This window comes from Perissodus microlepis, chromosome 13, assembly GCF_051167445.1.
Source record: "Perissodus microlepis isolate ML-2025 ecotype Zambia chromosome 13, ASM5116744v1, whole genome shotgun sequence".
Classification (NCBI taxonomy): Eukaryota; Metazoa; Chordata; class Actinopteri; order Cichliformes; family Cichlidae; genus Perissodus; species Perissodus microlepis.
The window spans coordinates 9,482,261-9,505,096 of NC_140473.1; the positions used below are offsets into that span (position 1 = coordinate 9,482,261).

At 38.7% G+C, this 22,836-nt stretch overlaps 2 protein-coding genes across 2 annotated transcripts in view; one reads left to right on the forward strand and one right to left on the reverse strand.

Annotated features, from left to right (window-relative positions):
• Positions 1-1,208: 1,208 nt before the first annotated feature.
• tsnax (translin-associated factor X) lies at positions 1,209-11,861 on the reverse strand. The gene is made up of 6 exons (XM_084949062.1): positions 11,570-11,861; positions 9,882-9,971; positions 9,673-9,787; positions 8,214-8,344; positions 2,990-3,111; positions 1,209-1,830 (listed from the first exon to the last, which is right to left on the reverse strand). Exons 1-6 carry the CDS (start codon positions 11,583-11,585, stop codon positions 1,453-1,455), a joined length of 852 nt encoding a protein of 283 aa, XP_084805188.1. The 5' UTR covers positions 11,586-11,861; the 3' UTR covers positions 1,209-1,452.
• Positions 11,862-14,384: 2,523 nt separating this feature from the next.
• The window catches only part of egln1a (egl-9 family hypoxia-inducible factor 1a), a 32,539-nt gene continuing 24,087 nt past the window's right edge, over positions 14,385-22,836 (forward strand). Inside the window, exon 1 of the mRNA XM_084948210.1 lies at positions 14,385-15,409. Within this exon, the coding sequence (XP_084804336.1) occupies positions 14,723-15,409 (687 nt within the window). The 5' untranslated portion in view covers positions 14,385-14,722. The remainder of the gene's footprint in view (positions 15,410-22,836) is intronic.

Genomic DNA, 22,836 nt, shown 5'->3' on the forward strand with positions numbered 1-22,836 from the left:
GCACCGGCCTCCTATGTAATAACTACACAGAAGATAACTACGTCTCCTGTTGCACAAATTAGGAGATGTAGTTACCCAGTAATAATATAATGGCTGCACTTAAGCACAAGATTTAATGGTTTGGTAATGGAACCACTGTGATATGGTACAGTTATAGTTTTACAAAGTAAAGCAGTTAGGAATAGTAAGTAGTGCACTGAGGTTCATACAATATACCCATGCAGTCAAACAGTCACTGCATGTAGTATTATTTATATTTAGATATATATTCACAGTGAAGCAGAGGATGACGTTTATTTCTACAGGAAAATGGGGAGTTAGACCCCCTTATCATCTCCTGCTATAATTTCCAGTGCCACCCTTAACCCCCCTTTAACCACTGGTGGCTGATCATCTCCTTCGTAAACAAATTGCTTTTCTTTGGAGTGTAAAAGGAGGCCAAAACTTTATTTTCTCTGTACATGTATCTGTTTGTATACACCATTCTGAAATTGCCCAGCAGATGGCAGACCTAAATTATTTGGACTCTCTCTTACAGAGTCATAAAAAGGGACAAACTTATACAATATCAAAATGATCTAGTTCATATCAATACAAAACAATTACTTAATTACAAATAGCCTACATTTTTTGTACAAAATAAAATTTGTCACAGTCTTGTTTTTTCTAATGTATGTGTGATCAAAATGTGTTATGTATGCAGACCTAAAGGTGACTAATGTGAATCATAAAATAACATTTTCTCTGAGGTGAAATCTGGCAATAAAATTGTTTTGGCCCTATCGTGAATAAAGGCATCTATTTTCAACAACAGACTATGCTATCATTATTTTCATTTGTCACCGTACAATAACAAACACCATGAGGTGAAGCATGATATCACTTCTCTACCAGTAATATTCCTCCTCTCATTCCAAATCTCACTTTAAGTATACGTCACTGCACTGGGACGGAGTGTTTAAAGAGGGTAGAAGAAGGAGACAAGGGGTTGTTTGTGAGTATGTGTGTGTGTGTCTGCTGGAGAATAGGGGTGTGCAATGTGCAATGGTCACATGTTCCTCCTCCACACTGAATGAAGAGTGCAGACAGCCAGTGGGTCTACCTTAGATTATCTGTGTGTGATAGAGAGAGGGAAGGGCAGCGAGAGAGAGAGAAAATAAAATGAACACATATTTTCAAAGCCACTTAAAGTCTCAGGGAGTATGGCATATTTGGCACAGAACCTTTATTCATGCAAAACAACTGAAGTCATCAGATCTTTATCGAACAAAAGAGAATCCATTGTCTATTGTAACACTGTTGTTATTGTAATAATAAAAAATGAACAAGAATGTCACAAAACACTAGAAACATCAGTGAAATCCCATTAAAACTGCACACAAACATCAAATGGAGCTAAACTAAACCAGACAATGAGACCACAGAGAAGAGCGTCGTTGAAGCAGTGCGGGATTAAACCACTCCTTCCTCGGGGTCGATGAGTGTGGTCCGACTGGAGAACACGTCTGCCAGCATGTGTTTGGGGATCTCCGAGCCACGGACGCGTAGGGTGTAGCACGCGTCTTCTACTTTGCCCAGGCTCTGCCGCAGCGTGTGCAGCTTCTTGGACACCTCGTACGGGCCCGTGTTCCCAATGTAGGAGAAACCATCGTGGATCTGCCGCAGGAACTGGCTTAGCTGGAAGGGTGTGTCAATGTCGCCATTGCCGACGCTGCTGATGCACATCCGCATCAGCTCCCCTGTTAGGTCGGCCACGCCCAGCAGGTAGTCGGACGACGTCACCTGAAAGGTCAAGACCTGAGCGTTCACCGGCATCGCTTCAGCTGAGCCCTGAATTGGAAAACAGGACAGGAAAGAATACATTCTAAAAAGTTGGGCCTTTATATAAAATGTCAACAAAAACAGAATGCAATGACCTGCAAATCTCTTAACCCCATATTACATTCATAGTAGAAGACAGAAAACTAAATGTTTAATCTGGGAAGCTCATTTTGAATTAGATGGCAGCAAAAATTTCAAAAAGTTGAGACAAGGAGGGAAAAAAGGATGAAAAAGTAAGTGTACTAAAAAGAAACATCTGGAGGAACACTATTATTTGAAATTCTTTTGGGAAATCAGAGCAGAGAGAAACTATTCAGCTTGTTATCAACGCTCAGTTTAAAAACCTGCATCTGTGATGGTACAGGGATGCATTGGGCACCCATCAATGTCTTTTTCAGGGAAGGCCGTGCATATTCCAGCAATACAATTACAGTTGTATTACAAGTACAACACAGTGTGGCTTCAATAGACGGTTAGAAGAGCCTTGCTCCTGCAGTGATCTTCCTGAAGTTGGAATCTTTCACCAGCTAAAAACATCTGGAACATCATAAAATGAAAAATAACAGAGAAAAGACCCAGGACTATTGAGCAGATAGAACCTATATCAGATAAGAATGGGACACCATTCCTCTCCCAAAGGTTCAGCTGATCCCCTCAGTTCCCAGATGTTTATAAACAGCTGTTAAAAGAAACAGGGATGCTACACACTGGTAATTGTGACACTGAGACATGCTGCTGGCACCAATTTCAAAATTATCTTATTTATTTAAAACTGTGCATTTTCTGAATTTAAACATTTAATATGCAATGCCTTTAATGCAAATTAATGAGATTTAAGTCATATTGTGTGGATCAACAGACACCCTACAACTGAAAAAAATAAACAGTCACATCTTGCTTTAGAAAAGAAAAAACAATCCAAAAATAAAACCATTAAAACATTAATGGTGAAGTTTCTATATTTGGAGTCTCAAATCTAACGATGACCTTACAGTGGCTACATCTAAGTTTTATTTTTATATACACTCTCTGAGCCAAACAGAGTTTGATACCAAGAAAGCGACAAAATATATTTTCCAGAATGTCACATAGTTCTTTTAAGGACTTTTTGGGGCTTAAAAAATACTTCATAAATTGTTAATGTTCAGTCAGTCCTCTGTGATTTTACCTTAGGATCTGCCTTCTCTGTGTTCATGAACACCAGCCTGGCGTTGATCTCTTCCAAGCTGATGAGGCAGCGATGGCGGATGTAGTGCAGGAAAGAGACGGCTTCCACATATTCCTGAATCCCTGATGAATTAAAGTACATTAAAATGGATCAGAGTAAAACAATGGCATATTCACTTGATCATTTCACTGTGCTGCTAAAACTGAATGTGACAGTGGCTGAGGCATTTATTTGTAATTCACTAAAATGACCATGTATCAAATGAGCGTAGCAAGCAGAGCGTGCAGCATCAACATGAAATCTGCACAGTACAGATCACAGATGGAGATAATGATTCAAATAAAACCTGTTTCCTGTCTCTATCTTTTGATAGAACAACAGTGGCTGTTTTTTTTGGTGGGCTAAGATGACCCCTCATTTGTTTTCTGCCCCTGGGTAAACAACAATCCAATAATCACAGGACGGAAGACTTTGTGTCTGAAGTTTACTTTTGGAGCGGCAGTTGAACTTCAAAGAGCCTGCTATCTCTCCGCACTGACCGCAATGCGCTGCACGGAGCCAGCAAGAATACTTTATCTTGACTGTACTCTGAATAGCTTTCACCACTCTGATTATGATTTCAGTCCAGTCACACTAGCGTGTACAGGCAGTGGGCCGAACGACTACACAACACTAATGTGCACGGAAAATATGAAAACTGTCAATCGCAGCTACTTCGTTATTTGGTTTTGTAAAATAAATGCATTAAATATATCGATGATCATCTATATTATGTCTTAATGATTTCATTTTATTAGTTTCTTAGTAGCTGACAAATTTCACCTGCTGAGACAACAGCAAAATCTGATACTCAGAACTTCAATTTGATAATTACCTAATAACTCTGCTTACCAACATAGTTAAACATTTGTGTCTTTAAACAAAAGACGTATCAGAACCATATCGCAGCATTAATTCTCAAAGTTGTATGGGTTACATGGTAACATTATGTCAACAATTTGCATTTGATTAACTGGACTGACCTGAACAAGCTGGAGCAGAAAAGTTAAAAGTTAACCAAGTATTACAAAAGCAACATAAAATAGCATCTTAAGGAAAAAGAGAAATAATTGGAAATAATTAAATGACATGAATTACCAATTTATTATCAAAAGAAATTTGAAAAATAAAAATAAATTCTTATCTAATCATAATAAACTGTTAACAGTTACAAAGTATCCAGTGGTAAAAAACAAAACAAAATATTTTTATTCTTTGGCTCTTAACCTGGAGCGAGAGCTTGGGTATTTAGGCTGTTATATTATTGCTTGTATTTTTTGTAATTCCTTGAATGCGCTTTTGTGTGTGTGTGCGCGTGCGTGTGTGTGTTAATTCTTTAACCCTTTGTTTCATGTACAACATGTTGGTCATCTTTGTTGTTTTTATGAATAAATTTGGATTGAAAACATTTTTTCTTTTTTTTTGCTAACAGCATAGTTAGCATTGAAACATTGTTACTTAAAATTGTGGATTAACAGTTTAAGTGAAACTGAGTGGTTTGTAAGTGTAGTCGCAACTTTAAGTGGAGGATTAACTATTAATAGTTACAAACAAAAACTATTGAAAGTGAAACTTGTTTACTTGGAGTACATAATTTTATAGTACTGTGAAAGAGTCTTTAGCCACTTTTCATTTCTTTAAATTGTTTTTCTCCAGGCTTCCAAAGGTCTTTAAAACCTTAAAAGACCTTTGGAAGCCTGGAGTAGCCATTGGCTACTTTTTCACTTACATACATAACATAATTTCCTTAGGGATTCTGATTTTCAGTCCAGTGCTTGGACCTGATCATTTTCAGAGGAATGTTTTTTGATTGTTAAACCACTTAATGCTGACATATGAATCATTCGTAAATAAAAAAAAAGCACCTAACTCAATTTTTCCAAGCAAAGTATAAAGAAATGAGGAGCGGCTAAAGGCTTTTGAAAAATACTCTATTTTAGGCTTCGGTCCTCCCAGTGTTTATTTGGCAACTGTTTTCGACTCTTTTTTAAAAAAAACAAAACAAAAACAAAAACTGCTTACCAGCTAAACACTGCCAGTGGATCCACTTTCACAGAGGGAACACCACAGTCCAAGGCAGTATAAATAAGGCTTTGAGGCAGGCAGGCAGAGCCCAGTTCCTGCATTTACTGTCAGGAGATGTTTATGTCTTTACTGAAGCAGAAGTTACCTTTGGTCAACGAGACTCGCAGAAACCTTACAGAACATCATGTCTAAACAGTGACTAAGAGCTAAAAAAAGTGGAAATTTGAGAGATTTTACTGGCATGGTGGTAGGAAAAGTTGAGAGGCGAGGGTGCGAATATAGCTTGGCAGGATCAGATCTTGAGTAATGCGCAAACAGTACCGTTGCGGTTTGGCACACATTCATGTACTGAGAATACTGAGGATTTTTGGACTGAGCTAATGTTTGACCACAGAGCGGTTCACTGAATTGCAGGTGAGCCACGTGAAAAGTTCCACATGTTAATGTATGTTTGCACTGACTCATAGCAGCTAGCAGGGTAAAAAAAAATAACAACAACAAAAAAAAGCGTACCCAAGTGCCACGCTGCTCTGTTATCAGTGGCAATTATGGTCAGATTTAGCCCACAATATCTTTGATGGTCATTATATAAAAAAAACAGACCCATTACACATGCCTGGAGACTTCTCCTCCAGCCAAGATTATCTGGAGGGCCCGTGCATCGAGCCCAGCCTCAATCTAATAAAGACGATGAAAATGGGGAAAAAAATAAAAGGGCTAATTGGTGGGAACTGCCATTGGTCACGTCGCGAAGGATGCAGCAGTGATTCCTGTGTGACCGCAATCTAAAAATGACTTCCCCAGCTGCTAGATAACAGCTCCCACTTGCTGCCAGTCATGTTTTTCTCCTTCGCTGCAGACATTATGGCTACAGTAACAAAAAGTGGTGCTTATGCTAGTTTGAAAACAACTTTATCAGAAGGCGTGACCATCACATCCAGGCCTGCATGAAGGTCATGCTTTAACAGGGCTCTAGAGTGCGACCAATTTGGTCGCAAATGCGACCAAATTTTTCAGTGGTGCGACTAAAAAAAAGTATTTGGTTGCACCTGTGCGACCAACTGTTCGGGTAGCAAAAAAAAAAAAAAAAAAAAAAAAAAATTCTGCAACCTTCCCTGTGATCAACAACAGACACACATTATGCCCCTATCGTGGACTAAACCAATCAGAGATAGTCAGGGGCGGGACCTCTCTGATTGGCCGTGGTCCAGGTGAAAGTGCAGGTGGAAGAGAGAGGTGAGTAGCTTGAATAAAGCGATATCAATTCATTAAATCCTGAATCGACTTAAATATAACTGTGTTTTGCCAGAAACGCCAGATTCTCAGATTAAAGCTCACAAAACTATTTCAACAACAACCAAACAGCAAATGAGAGCAGGTACACGGATTCCACACAAAGACGTAAACACAGAGCGGACCCGACGCATCAGAATCAGCTTTGTCTTTCTCGGCTTTCTCACCCGACGGCCCGCAGACGGACACGCTGTCGGAGCTCGGCGATTCTGCGTCGGGTCCGCTCTGTGTTTACGTATTTTTGCGCTGATTCTGAGCTGCAGGTTTTGTCTCTCTCCAACCAAACTTCGCCGAGCCAGCAGCAAAAGAAGCAGCAAACTGCGCTTCACATTTGATCAATGTCGTCATGAATTTTGCTGTTTTGCTTCCACGACTATTAAAATCACACTCCATGCACAGCTAGCTCTCTCTCTATCTCTCTCTGTACTTCAAAAACAGTTTCCCGTCTCCAATCTCTGTTTTCTGTATTATTCATTCGCTTATTACCCACCAGTCTACCGTTGTTTACAGTGCTGTCGGCTGCTGTCTTTTTCTTTTCTTTTTTTCACTTAAATGACCTCGGACAAGAAAGCCTAATTTCTGTTGTTCAATACTGAAGTAATTTAAACTTTATATGCAGAATATTGTAGAATATTTTTAAGGTTATCTGCTATAAAAAGCCAGACCAGGAAAATCTCCTTCATGTTTTTCTGTGTTTTATTCTCAGTTACTTTCACACAAAGGCATCTGCTGTGATGTTCACAATTCTGATGAAGTCTCACATGTATCAGTACTGATAAATGATCAGAATTATAATATTTCTGACTGTCTGAGGCTAAGTTGAATCGAATCGGGACTTTGAAAACCGGAATCGAATGGATTATAGGAATCAGTGATGATACCCAGCCCTAGTGAGCAGCCTAGGCACGACAGAAGTGGATGTAGCTGTAATAAGAAAATAACTATTGATAACTTTTCTGTTAAGTTAAGGCCTGATCTGTCTGAAATTCATAGCCAGAGCTCTGACACGGTGTCATCAATCTTTGAATGCTGAAAAAGCACAGTGTATCCAGAAAAACACATTATATTATATAAATTATTATAAAACTTGTGTACGCCTAACTTTTGTGCCGGTACGCCTAACTTTAAAAAGTTAGGCGTACCGGTACGCCCATGGCAAAAAGTTAGTCTAGAGCCCTGTTTAACACTATCACTGACTTTACAATATGTCTATTGAAGATAAAAGAAAATCATTTAAGTACAAATCATAAAAAAGAAATTATTAATTACATCAACGGATAAAGAAAAAAAAATGTAGTTTCATATCTCACCTTAACTCTAGATTTCGACATTTCTTTGTCTACTTCTTATTTTGGGTGAGTGACACTATCGTCACTCTAAGGCAGCTGAGTGAACCAATCAGAAGTAGACTTTCTATCAGAGCTGCATTATACAATGCAAGCTAGTTGTGCTAACTTTCTATTGACTATACTCAATGGCTTTGAATGACCTTTTAGGGCCTTCCACACTATTATTATATTAAAAGTACATTTATTAGAACCCTTAATGTACTTCATAAAGATTAAAACAGCAAAATACTTACTGCTTAATAATAAGAAGGAGATTCAACGAATGTGAGCTATCATTTTTGCAAACACCTCTAGTGGAATCTACATCAGATATGATCTAACTGAGTCACACACAAAGGGCCACGTGCCTTGTATCCCATGGGACCGTAATCTAATAAATCCACTTGGGTGTGGCAGGAGAATTTAAACAGCCGATTAACCATTTTAGAGTGAAAAAACACCACTTTCAAAGAATTCAGTTTCTTTCAGAATAAATATGTGCTTTATATATAAACAAAAAGAGGTAAATGACCACTCACCTGGTGTGAAGGCTCTGTGAAACTGATAAATATCCTCTCCTTTCAACTCCTCAGCAATCTGCCCAATCTTCTGCCTGACTCCATCCAGCTTTATGTCTGCCTCGTTCAGGACATCCTCTGCATCTGGTACACTTTACACACAGAAAAAAATGTTAAAAGGTACAAAAAACATAAATATTTATTTTTGTTTTAGACTTACTTTGTTGCATGCCCACTACAACTAATGCCAATGTATTTATTGTTTTTACTTATCACTTTTAAAGATCATTTGCCATTTTAAGTTGATTTTCCCCCTGTGAGGCTCATTTAAGTCCTATTACATTTTTAGCTGACGCTGTTCTGAGATCTTGATTGACATTGAATTATATGTTTTGTCAAGATATTTCCATATTATTCCAAAGCATATATTCACACATTACATCCCTCTCAAAACTATATCTGTACTGAATAGAGACAATGTAAATGATAGGTAGGTTATTTTCAAAGCTGCTGTTTACATCAATGATATAAAAAAGACACTCTGTAGTGTCCAGACAGCAACTACAATCAGAAGCAGGCCCCAGTGAAAAAACTGATATACAGTTATGTCTAAAGGGTTTAGAACAATGATACATTTTTGTAATTTTGCCTCTGTATACTAACACAGAAGACTAAACAAAACAATCAATATGTGATTGAAGACTTTCAGGGTTAATTCAAGGGGTTTAACCAAAATTTTGCAGAAAATGTGAGTAACTACAGATACTTCTGTCCTGAGCCACCCCTCACTTCCTCATATTTTGCTTCAAATGAGCCACACTTGTCATTTTTTAAACTGGTCTTGAGCAATAGTTTTCCAGGCTACTGAATGTTTCTCTTTTAACATTGGCTGCTGTGCATGTCATTTATTTGTGGCTCATCAGAAATGGCCACGGCAGAAGGGTGACTGTCGATAATCATCCACTTTAGTTGTCTTTTGTGGGCTAGTTAGTATGTTTTGTCTTTAATAATATATCAGATTGTTTATCTGGCTTTATCTCTGACAGGTTTATTTTGTTTTCTTTTTTAGCCTAATGATGCCTAATGATCTCTTTTTGCTTTGGTGTTTAAAATTAAAGTGGAAAACTATAAAATCCTAATTTCAACATGTTGAATGACCTTCAGATATCATGTCTGCTGTATTTATCATGAAATAACCTAGGAAGAGGCCTCACCTGAAACTGCCTCAGTCAGTACAATTACTGGGCCTTTTGAGAATGGGAAACTGTGTATAAAAGTGGCTGTAACTCCTACACAATTAATGCAATATTTTTGTTAAACCCCTTGAATTAAAGCTGAAAGTCTGACCTTTAATCACATCATGATCGTTGTTTTAAAAATCCACTGTGCTGGTGCACAGAGGCAAAAGTAGTTATCCCAAAAACTTATAGACCTAACTGTACTAATCTATGCGGTGCATATTATTGTTAAGAACACCTACGTGGTCACTCTGTGCAGAAGAAATATGGTTCTCTTGCTTTCAATTGTGACGTCGCGACTAATCTTAACAAGACGCTCATATTTGTCGTGTTTGGTGTCGAGCTCCTGTTGGAAAACTTGAAATACACAGAGAAATGTTTCAGTGCAGGCAATACAACATTAAAACCATTTGGGTGCAAAGTGCAGTGAGAATACTGAGGATGCTGTTACCTTTGAAGGCAGCCATGACAGACGAGGAGGGGTTGGCACTCATTTCGTGCTCCTGCGCTGCATCTGCATTTCTCCGTGAACAACTCTCACCTGACAGTAGAGATGATGTCATAGTCTTTAAATAATAACTGCCTCTATCTGCCTCTCAGTCACACAAATAAAATACACTCAAAAAAATGAAATTGGGTGGTTGTTATATGTACAAGATTCAAACTTGTAATTGGAACTAAATTATTTCATGTTTCTATGGTGAACGTAATTAAATCATGTAGCATCTGCATGAAATTCAACAACTTAATTTGTTCTTGTTGAGATGACATGATCATGACATACAATCTAGTAAGAGTGGTTAGTTGCCTGGACTCACGAAATTCACAAGATCACATTAGATGCCAAACTGCAGGAAAATCGTTGGAGTTTTAAGAGGCAGACAACTGCACCCACACCATGTGTATGCTATCGCTATTTATTGTGGTTTAACCTGTCAAGGACAAAAACGTACAGAAAAGTCTGCATCAAACCTTGTAATCATAGCTTTCCTAGTTTTGTTAAGCCTGGATTGACAGGCTTGGTGGTGTGATGGTGAGTGCTGTTGTCTCACAGCAAGAAGGGCCTGGGTTCAAATCCACAATCTGTCTGGTTTGCAGTATATAATTAGAGTTAGGTTAATTGGCTATTCTAAATTACCCATGAATGTAAGTGCAAATGGTTGTTTGTCTCTATGAAATCATCAATCCCATATTGGTTCATTAAGCAAGACTAGCAGTAATTGCCCTGATTAACAAAGTAGTTGTTCAAACAACAAGATTTCATTGTGTTTTCCTGAAGTTTTTAACTTGTGTAGAATGAATTAAAACAAATTTCACTTTACATACTTCAATATGTAAAGTGACATAAGTCAATGTAAGTATACTACGTTGATCCAACGTAATCTGATTACATTAAACCACCAAATGCCAAATGTGTTGGTTTGACATGGTCAAAAATGGCTTATTGTACTTGGTTAAATCACGTGGAAAAGGTGCCATGATTAAATTGTGTTCCTCCAACAACAGATTTTTTGGAGTGTAGGACAGAAAATTTCTTGTATGTACAAACAAATGACAACGACAGTGGCTGCATGGTGAGATTTTTCCCATTCAGCAGCCAATGGCAACTTGTAGTGACCAAATGGCTGCTAAGAGCTTGAGTGCGTGGGTGTACAGATTGCGTGTAATTGCCAACCTGACCCCATGCAATCGGAGACTGATAGAAACATTTATTGCAGGTTTTAGTGACAGTGTTGGCACGCATTAGAATCTCATTTTTTGCAGCAAAAAAATATTGAAAGTGAGATAACTTTATTTAAAATTGTGCATACTTTGCAGTTGAAAAAGGACAAATGCGATACTTAGCTTAATGCAAAAGGTTAAAAAAAAGATAATAATATTGTATCGTCAATTAAGTATTATGATAAAATCCTATCGTAGGGTGACTCGTGATTCGCACTAGTATGTGCTTTAGGCATTTTAAGGGAACACAGGATTAGCACTGTTTACGTCTGTTACGACCGAAATGATTTCGTTAACCTGAATTAGGCAGAGTAGGTTAAAACGTTATCATGTATTAGTCCTACTGTTATTTTAGGCTCGCTGGGTAATTACAAAACTCATAAAACTAAACTTGTTATTTTGAAATGATGGACTTACCTTCTCGTTTATTCATAGCTTCGGTGTTGTAGTGCACAGTTTTAAGGGGTGTATTTCGAGAGTTTTAGCCACTAACTAACGCCAGTACCAATCAAACGTAAAGGCTGAGTACTATTACGATCAAAAAACAAAATAGTTCCGCTTTAATCCGAAAAAATTATCTTCTCTGAGCGATGGAAAACAAAATTAGTAGAGCCTACAAATATTTTAACGCGAATAAAACGGTGTTTCCTTGGTTTTAATAACAGGCGTTGGTGCGGACCTCAGTCCATCGCGGGGCTTTTGCGCTGTTTACACGCGTAGCAGGAAATTCAAAGAGGTGCATCACGGGATACGTAGTTAAATGTCAGCATCAGGAGTTAGTTTTATTACAATGTTTTCCTTATTACTAATTTTCAAATAATTAGAATCTGATTTTAGAAATTTGGCGTAAATATATATAACAATTGCATTTATAATAATAACACAATTTCAATAACAACAATACAAACATATAACAGCTATATTTATAATAATTACATAATAATCGCTTTTATGACGTTATAACTATTAAGTAAGTTCTTGAAGATACCATGTATACTAATTAGATATTCCCATACCAAACCAAAAAGAAAGATGTGCCACACAGAACTTGTGCAGCCCAGACAATTTCTCTTTCCAGTCAAAATTCAAACGTAGAAATTCTCCAGACTACCACCCTAAAATAACCAGTGTCTTAGATATTCCATCGAATATCTAAGCCAACCTTTGGCGAATTACTCGTCTTTTCAACAAAACGTTCCACCTTGACTTCTTCCACAGAGTGAAATGTCTTTACTGGAAGTCCTGCAGATGTGATTTGCGATTACTTTCTGTTAACCATCTGTGCATCTTTTTGAATATTGGCCACTGTTGTGTGATGCTTACTGCATACGTTTGTTTTCATTCACTTTTCATGATTATTTTTAGGTCTCAATTTAAAATTTGGCGTCTCCCTGTGGTCATTTAACATCTCCGAGAAGTTGTTTTGTGCATCATATTTTTTTTTCTTCTTGTTTTTATGTCATTGTCATTTTTTTGTAGTTTTTTCCCCTTTTTGTAGTAACAACTTTCATCTTTTTACAACCACTCTCTTGGAATAAATGTACATATCATCACGTTTGGGTTTACTATCTAATTTTGAGTGACAATTGGGGTATTTTCTATGTGTCATTGTTTTAACTTTGTATCTCTTTAAGTGTACTTTGTGTCTCATTTTAGTCATTTTACATCTTTGTATTGACATTTGGTCTCTTTACCAGCATCTTACATCTCTTTGGTGTGTCATTCTGGATGATTGTTTTGTGTATATTATATTTGTGGATAAAACAAGACCAGGACCCAGATGAAAAAAACAAAACAATTTAACTTACCGTTGTGATGAATGAATGACAGGTGTTTGTCATAAAATATTTATATGAGTATCTCCACGCTCAATAAAATTTAAAAATGTTATCCAATATGGCTTCCAGTAAGTGATTTAAGTCACCGGTCTGTCATAATCCTAAGTTTCATAAACTGCACGCCACCCAACTTATCTGTCTATCATAACAGCAGCAAGCTCTTTAACTTTTTGTTTGTGCGAAAGGAATTTCACCTATGCGAGCCAGGAATGAGAGCACAACACAGTGCTGCTGACTGGAGATGCCTTCAGGTGCTCCCTTCAAGCTCCTACAAACTGATTTGTGCCAAAAACTGGTTTCCGATTCTTCTGTTTTTATTATGTCTTTTTTCTCATAAATAGACTATAGTCAACAGGAGTCACGAAGGGGTTATATATAAAACAAAGAAACGACTTGTTCTGCAAAAAATCTTTATGACTCCGTCTTATTGCATCAACATCATGATTATAATCCAGTCCCTTTTTGCCAATTAAAATATCTTTATAGAAGTGTGATGTTAGTTTTTGACATTTTAATTTTAACGACACATTTGACTTGCAAGTGGGTAGCTTCTTTTTCACTAACATCACAAGGTGACAGGGCTCAAAACGATTTGCTATCATTCATAAGTGGTATGTTTAGCAGATTATTAGTCGTTTGCAGCAATGTAAATACCTCCAATTATGTTTTTATTTTTATTATTTTGGGGGGGCAAATACCAGAAATCACTTTTCGGCACGACACAGGTTTTTAGATGTTTCTTTTGCTTAATATTGAATAATTACAACAGCACAACCACACGCAGGTAGACAAATACTCATCAGAATATCTGGTTTCTTACTTTATGATTTAGGCTATATGATACTATTGCTTCGATAGGAAATGCGCACAAAACGAGTCAGTGATGCTTGAAGCAACACTTGCCATATGGCTATATCTCTTTTGCTTGTCCTTTCCACAAATCTGTAAGCGGTTTGTGTCAAATTTAAATGACAGCGCTACCTTTAATTTGCCATTACACAGTATTGCCGTGTTACAGTAATGGTGAAAGTCAGAAGGAAAGCAACATTGGATTTATAACCTATTATACTGGATTGGGTACTCAAAGTATAGAAGTATAATCATGCATTTATGTCCTTTCAGTCTGTTGCACATTTTGTTCATACTTATTACTGCATGGTTGGTGGAGCTAATTTTCTGCACTGTTAGAGAACATGAATATATTGCATAATTGAAACAGTTAGGGTAACATATGTACATCACTTTTTACCGACTGACCAGAGGCGCATGCTCCCTTCATACCCCCGACAAGACTTGAACATGAACTTCCACGTGTCGCAAACACACTACTTTTTCACCGCCAACCGTGTTCGACCGCACCTGAATGCAGCACGAGAGAGGCGGTGCCTTTGTGCTGACGTCAGAGCGGGCCGGTCCTCGAGGTGGGCTGGCTGAGCACACTCTGAGCGGCGACATCCATTACCCCGGGAAGGAGAGCTAGCTTGCAAAAATGCCTCCCAAAGACCTCGACCCACCCCTAAAAGCTGGTCCATGGGCGCACGTTGTCGTGTTATTCCACTGACACACGAGGAAGAAAAGGACATGAGTGCGATAAAATGGCAGGGTTTTGAATGTTTGGTTCCTCTGGGTATCAGCGTGGCGTCGGCGGCGGGTCGTTTCCAAAGTTGTCGATTAGCAGGGCGCGTGAAGGATCGGTATTAAAGGAGCAGTTCGCCTCCTGTATCCTCAAAACATGGAGAAGCCGCAGAGCGAGCTGGACCGAGACCGACAGTACTGTGAACTTTGCGGGAGGTTTGATAACCTTCTTAAGTGCGGTAGATGCCGCAGCTCCTTCTACTGCAGCAAGGAGCACCAGAAGCAGGACTGGAAGAAACACAAGCTCATTTGTAAGGAGGCGGACAAGCCGCAGCCGCCCGCACAGAAGCCCGAGCAGGCACCGCCGCCCGGGGACGACGAGGCGCCTGAGAAATGTCGAGAAGAGCAAAGCTCCGAGCAAGCGGACATTGCAAACACAAAAGCACTGAGAATTGAGGTGAGAGCTGGACATGATATGTCCGACAGCACCGCCACACCTAACGGACAGAGCAGCTTATCCCCGCAGAAACTTGCCATGGAGTGCATAGTGCCGTGCATGAATAAGCACGGCATCTGTGTGGTGGACGGCTTTGTAGGAGCAGAGATCGGGCTGGGCATTCTTGAAAATGTCAAGGCCCTGTACGAAACTGGCAAGTTCACAGACGGTCAACTGGTGAGTCAAAAGAGCGACTCCACTAAAGACATCCGAGGGGATAAAATCACGTGGATCGATGGCAAGGAGCCCCGCTGTGACAGGATCCAATTTCTAATGAATCGCATGGACGACCTGATTAGACATTGTAATGGCAAACTGGGAAACTATGCGATAAATGGAAGAACAAAGGTAAGTACGAAGCACACGCGCACACTGCGCATCTACTGCATTCATCCTCCAGGAGCCAGAGGCTTGCTGGTGTGACACCTGCCACACACACTACAAGGTCAGGGAAGCAGCAATACTCTGCGTGGGGATGAAATCAAAAGTACCGCAGGTTTTTAACAGGGGTGCATCATTCTGCAGAAGCTTTTTTTCTCGCACTTTTGTCGTTAAAGCGCTATTAGGTGTAACAGATCAACCTTGTTTGCTAATTAGATTAGACTTTGCGGGTAAGAGGCCGGTGAGTCCTCTTCTGGCTTTGCTCTGAGTCAGAAAGGTGATTGCTGGTGCTGCTCACATATTAATGGTTTTGTTTTGGACGCACGAAGAGTGTGCACAGACAGCGCACGTGTTCGGTCGCCATGGCAATAGAAAGACACCCTCAAATCATTGCTTTAAATAAACGCAATACCTCAACCAATAAGAAAGATTAAATTTGGATAGATCACGTGTCTGCAGCATCTTTGAATCAAATAAAGTCGAGCTGAAATCTAATGAAAGCAAAGCACGAGGCACATTGTTCTAGCAAGCAGCTGCAAGCATATGCCATGCTGGACTGTTTATTCTAGCCTAAAATGATTTTTTTTAAAAAGTATATTGATCCTAGTTCAGATGTGTAAATAGTTTAGCTTTCTGATGCCTACAGAATATGTTCCTAAATCCATATTATCCATAGATTACTGCTCAAGTCCAGTCCTCACCTCTACAGGCTGCACTCCCTCCATTAAGTGTGTATTGTTCATATTTTGAATGACTATTGGTTTTTAGATGTGTTTCGTAGGTGTGTAATTATGTTTGGTGCTCTATTTAAAATAAACGTGATGGGGAAAGCATCAGATATAGAAAGCAGAGTTTCCAAATTAAAGATCAGATTTCGCTGAAAGCACCTTAGTAAGCAGTGAATAGCAGAGCTATATGTTGTAACAGACTGCATTAGTTTCAGGACGGTCATTCTGACCAGTGACACGACTAACACAGTTAACACATGCTGCCACATGCACAAACAATGGAGACAGTCCAGCTTATCATAGTGTATATATTGCATTCATATGTTTGTACTTTAGCTTTTATTTTTGGTAAAATGTGAGTGATGTGAAGAAGCTGCAACCATGTGGCAGAAACCAGCCCGAGGCCCCATTCTACTGAGAATTTACTGCAGCTCACTGTGACCTCTGACCTCGCTTCAGTGGTGATAGGTTGTGGTGATAAGTTCAGTGTCACACGACATATTTGGTTAGGCAGCATTCCTATACTGAGAAGAAAACCTGCGTGTTTCAGGGGGGAAAGGAAGCTGTGGGTAGCTTCTGTTTCACTAAAATGTGTTTTCTAAGAACTTGTTTTTAATTGTCGGATGTCCTCGTTTTTTCAGGCTGAGCAGCTAGAGTTCAGAAGCTCTCCCGGCACCTGGTTTGTTTTTTCCTAACTGTTAGTGCTGCTGTCTAGTGGATAATGATGGTTGCGTGTGACCTGCGACTCTTGACAGATCTGGTCACCATGGCCTTATAGCATGAGACTGCCTCAGGAGAGGATGAGGTGCTTTCAGGCTTTCTCCTCTTCCTCCTCCTCTCCTGAGTGAAATTCTTTGAAGGCTATAGTCACTATTAACTAGAAGTTTAGCAACATCACTTTGAATCTGGCTAGAACCTAAACACACTAAAGCAACGGGCCTTTTATTATAATATTAGAGAAATAAATCAACTTTGTAGTCACACACCTCTCACACAGTTGATGGAGTGGATGGAGCCATCACAAATATCTGCTCTGTTGGTTGAGAATAAATAAAAGATGCTGGACTGTGAAACAATTTTTTTTTAAATGATTTTAGTTAATATTATAATCTTGATTGTTTAATATAATTATTTATTAACCTAACATCAAGCTGTTTGAGATTAAATCAGTTTTTCAGAGCGATTTCTTTAGTTTTTAAATCGAATTCAAAATGAAAAAAATAAATAAATCAGTGAATAAGAGGTGAGTGGGATACGTGGCCTAGGTTTATGGCTAAACTGACAGGTATTTTTGATCACAAAGTCTTTTTCACAAGGGTTAGGGTTTTCTACCTACACCACAGGAAGCTTGCTGCTGCTGGTGGAGGTTGTGCCGGCAGTGGGCTCGTACACTTTAGGAGACCTGCACAGCAGCCGTAAAGTGAATAACGAAGAGCTTAAGCTCACAGCTTTACTTTCTCCAGATAAATCACTAACACTTTGAAACTGGTTCAAAGCATTGCGCACTAAACCAGTAGGTATTTTTTTTACTAAAATATAAATATGATATAACATAAACTTTCTGGTCATTTGGGAAAATGTAGGGTTTTTTTTTTTTTTTTTGTATTTTTTTGTCCAAATCGTGTGTAGATTAAACATGATTTTACTGCAGAGTTAACAAACACCATATATTGGAATCAGCACATTTTTAGAATAGTTTAATAATAAGTAAACATTATGGCCTTTAAAAAGGTCAGATTTCTTACAGAAGTGCTATTAAAATCTGGTACATTGGAGAAAAAAAATGGTTACAAAAGATTTAAGGTTTTATTAACAGTTATTGCATCTGTGGTTGAGCCATATTACACCGTTCACGGTAATACTGGTACAATGTAAGGCAACGATAAGAAAATAAAATTGCGATAGAATATGGGTAAAACGCGCATGCGCAGTGCCTTTGTTTTCATACGCACATGGCCGAAAAAGCATGGCGGCAACTGAGAATGAGAAGGGGGAAAGCGGATTGTTGAGTGAAACGGATGAACCAGAATTGGTTTGTAAAAATGGTGCCACTTCAGTGATGTGGAACTGGTTTGGTGTTTGTCCGTCAGATACCCACCAAAGCACTTTTTTTTTGTAGAACATGCAAGCGGGCCGTCGTTATTGCCGTATTTGTCGGACTAAGGTGCTCGTAAATCTGGGAGTGATCTGGGTCCAAAACTCCGTCCGCTACAGGTCCCAAAGTCAACACTGAGAGTTAAAAACTGTCTAAATTCTTTCATCTTTAATAAAACGAACAGCATTGATGCTTTACCAGGTGTAACAATTAAGTTTAACATCCAGGCACCCATGAAAACAGAATTTATTACATTTAACGGAGTTAGAAGTTAGCGGAAGTTAGCTCGCTAGTTACCTAAGCATGTTCTGACTGAGAGATTTCTGAACAGATTAAAACGTACAGCTCTGCTATCACCTCCAACATAAATGAAGACAGAAAACCAAACAGCAGTGACGTTTGTAGGGTTAATGAAGTTGGGCTAGCTGGTGTATAATGATGTGCTACGTGATCGCTAGCGACACAGCTATGTTAGCATAACATAAACAGTGAAGCTGGAGGATGAACGCTAACTTTTTTCCACTCGATAAAAGGTAACATGAAGGTTCCTGATGGTTAGAGACAAATGCAATCTCATGGCAGGATGCTGTAAACGGACCAAACTTCAGTCAGGAGAACAACTGAGATAATCCACCCACAATATGAGGTTACCCAGATAGCAAGGAAACATTGAAACAATGTTGAGTCAATATCAGGCGATGTCATTGAATCAACGTTGAAGTGTGACGTTGACCTAACGTCACTCTTGCACCCTTTTTTAATGTTGAAACAACGTCAGGTTTTGATGTTGAATCAATGTTGAAACATGACATTGATTCAACGTTATATTTTCTAATACTGTTGACATTGAAACAATGTCAGATTCTGATATTGAAACACTGTTGAGCTATGGTGTTGATTTTCCACCTTTCGCACAGTTGCTTTTTATTAAAACAACAGTTAAATCATGACTGGATTTACCTTTATAGGTATTTTAACCAATACTAAACTACTGCATGTTTCCATCAATACTTAAACCACCTAAACACATAATTGTACTTATTCCTCAAATTGGACACCCTTTATAAAAAACAAACAAACAAATGTCTCACAATGTGTCATGTCAATATTAATATCCTAAAATAAGAAAAAATTGCATGTGATGTAACAGAGAAAAAAAATAAACAAAAAAAGTTCAATAGGCATGTTTCGTTTGCTAAATACTTTATTAAAAGACAGTTTCCTATTTACATTTATATGTTTCACAGAAGTTTGTAATTTTTTACTCTGGGATGGGGGGTGCATGATGTGCGTCCTGCACCACCCAAACGATCTGGGGCGTATCGGAGCCATTTCTGCACTGCTTGTGCAAAGACAAACTCGGACATAGAGTTTGCCCCTAACTGCTACGTCAGGCCATCTAGGACAAAAATACACACACACAAACAAAAAAAGTGAATTAGAGCACATGAATAAGCTCTTGTTAACTGTCTTCAGCGGGGAGAAAGTATGTAAACTCCTAGGCTGATAAACATGAAAGTCACCAGGCGTAAATCTGCAAACTGCCGCATTTGATTCCCAAAGAGCTATGAGCGGAAAAAGTGATAAGTCTTAGCATGGTGTGCCGTGTATCCTTTAAAACAAAATAAACATGGGGTCCTCGGGCTGTACAAACTACAACCCGAGGACTAAACAAGCCAAAGACCAAAGACTCCATCTCCAGATTAACCGGACATGAAAGTCTTGTTATTAAGAAAGACAAAGTAATATAGCAAAACAATGGTAAAACTTACCAAATATGCATTTGCAGAGCGCTGTATCTTTAAATGCCATTTTTTGCTTTGTCTGGTCCTTGGTTTTTTCCCCTGCCCAGTTTAGTACCGAGGCCAGCTCGTTTGTAATGGCATAAGCCATTACACGGCGGACTCGCACCTCCAGTGTGGTCCCTCCAATCAAGGCAAAGCGTCTCACCTATAGACACATTTTAAGAGATGGAATTAGCGTGTCTCATGTCTTAAATGTGTATGCAAGTGCTTGTGTGTTTAATCAACAGGCCGTTGTTATGTATTTAAATCACATCTGACAGCTATTACACTTTATAGTTACAAAGTGTACATAACCTTTATATACTTACCATTGCCTTATTTGCCTCTTGTGATTGAAGAGCTGCCTCTGCATTGTTTAGCTCCTCAATGTTGTGCAAGGGCAAATCCAGAGGCAGTACCCCAGCATCTACCGATTCATTGCAGCCGGTATTGCGGATGGCTCTGACCTCCTCACAGAGTTCGTTAACAGCTCTCGTCAGGTCTGACAGAAAAAGATAATTTTTTTTTAAGTATTTAAGAATACAGACAACTTGTCAAAAGTTTCCTTGTGTCACACACAGATATGTACAAAAACACTAGACAGTATTTTATTACCTGGTATTTTCACTCGAGGGGCCTGGGGAAACCGTTTTTTTGTGGGCTGCTCATCCTCTGAGTCACTATATGTGTACAGGGGATTTGGTCTAAAGAAAAAAAGTTGAAAACGGTCATAAGTAATTACAAATGTGCTTTTGGAATATTTTTTCCTAAAGTTACAGTTTGATTTATAACAACACACACAGGAAACGGAGATGTGCAAGAAGGTACAGTATACAAGGAATTTTTGAAGTGCACAAGTGTACACGGCTTTGCATTTATAAAAAGTTTACAAGCTTCCACTTTTTGGACTATATTATGTGGTGATATTGCAGTATGCAAGCACCACAGATATGTATAAAAGACAAGATCATAAATTCTTAGCAATCACAGATATGTTTGTGAAATAAAAAAGTTTTACTTGTGCTTTCTTTTATGACTGGTCTGAGTTTCAGCTTCGGACTGAAGGTCAGACGTATCACAGTGTTCACTTAGATATTTCTGGAGACTGCGTTCTGCTTCGTGAAATGTGTCTGGAAGTACAAACACAATGTATGGCCAGACATAAATTAGGACACGAAAAACTTGTTATTGTTACATTTATACAACACCAATCCAGATGATACCCACCATGGCTTATTAGAAGTCGGACTGGTGCATAGGTGAGCCATGTTGCACCAGGATGAACTCTCCTCTTTACTGCGGCGTGGATCCTGAATGTGTCTCACGGAGGATATGGAGGCCATGACAATTTCTCCCCATTTATCCATGAACTAGGGACTATTTCTGTACCACCAGTGCTGAACTGCACAATGCACCAGTCTTTCATTTTTATCTTTTTTTTAATTTGGAGTCCTTTTTTGCCCTGTCTAGGATAAACAGGAAACAGATAATTACAATATATTTCATAGTCACTACAAAACTTGATCTATTGATAGAACTAAATAATAAATAATAGCTTAAAATGTATATAGGCAACAATTACAAGCAAACCCGATAAAACAAACTTTTTTTTTTTTTTTTTTTTTTTACATACAACTGCGTGTGTATATGTAAGCATTTAAACACTGAAGATAATAAAATTAACAGTATTTTGTCTAAGTCTGCCATTGTAGGAATTCATGGCACCGAGACAAAAACTTGGCGCACAGTGTGGCGTCAAAATAGGCGCACACCTTTGGCGCTGCGTTTTCTCCGTCTTCCTCGTCCACACGTAAATGCTAAAACGGAGTTTTCGAAAATATCCACCCTGGCAGGCGTCTTTAAAAATCTCAGTTTTCAGTTAACGAGAACGCAGTTTACGTGTGGACAAAAGGTGCAAACGCAAGGTAGGTGAGCGTGCAGCGTAAAGTTTGAATTGAGTGCGAATCGAAGCGGGTGCTCTCCAATCATTAAAAGTAACAAAGTCATTGAACACATTTATACAGTTACCTTTACGTTTATCAATCATATATCACAGATTTACAATTTTTTGTAGTACTATGCTAAAAAGCAACTACAGAGCGAAAGTATGGGTCAAGCGCCGAGGCGACGGCAAGAACAAAGGAACCCTCGAAGCGTTAAAGCTAGCTTTGTAAGGGAATATAACGGAAAAGTATGAAACGAAAATGTTTTCTTTGTTGATAGACTTTGTTCGCAGTGCAATTTATTTGTTGCCGGATTGTAAGATGAAAGTAGACACAATTTCGGGCTCCCACATTTTGTCCGAAACTTTACATTAACAAGTTTGTTTTGTTTTTTTTTACTGTTATTCAAATGCAACCGTGGAAATAACGAATAGAACAAAAGTCATTCATTCTTACCTTATACTAATCGTGGCAGGCCAGTGCAGTGCATGAACTGATGCCTTCTCCGGTCAATTCCGCTGAGAGTAAATCTAATGTCCCGCTCTACTGTACAAGACAATGGTTACCTGGAGGATGTACCACTGTGAGAGGGGTGCTATGGAATAGTCCAAGTGGTAGCAGCTTTAATTTCCCGCTCAACCATAAATCGTTGGTTTTTCAACTATAAATAGATCAACAATCAACGATGACAGAACAACAGTGAATCAATGTTATTTCAATGTCAGTGTCAGGTTTCATCAGTATTTCAATGTTGTTTCAACATTGGTTTTGTGTTGACATTTCAATCCTGACGATTCTGATGGTTCAGATGGAAAATCAACATCTGTTCAATGTCTCTTTGCTA

What these genes read in the sequence shown, in the direction of transcription:
- tsnax (XM_084949062.1), bottom strand. An exon ending in TGTCATGGCTGCCTTCAAAG is followed by an intron (nt 9,788 to 9,881) that starts GTAACAGCATCC and finishes GTGTATTTCAAG; the next exon opens with TTTTCCAACAGGAGCTCGAC. An exon ending in TCACAGAGCCTTCACACCAG is followed by an intron (nt 3,112 to 8,213) that starts GTGAGTGGTCAT and finishes TTAATTCATCAG; the next exon opens with GGATTCAGGAATATGTGGAA.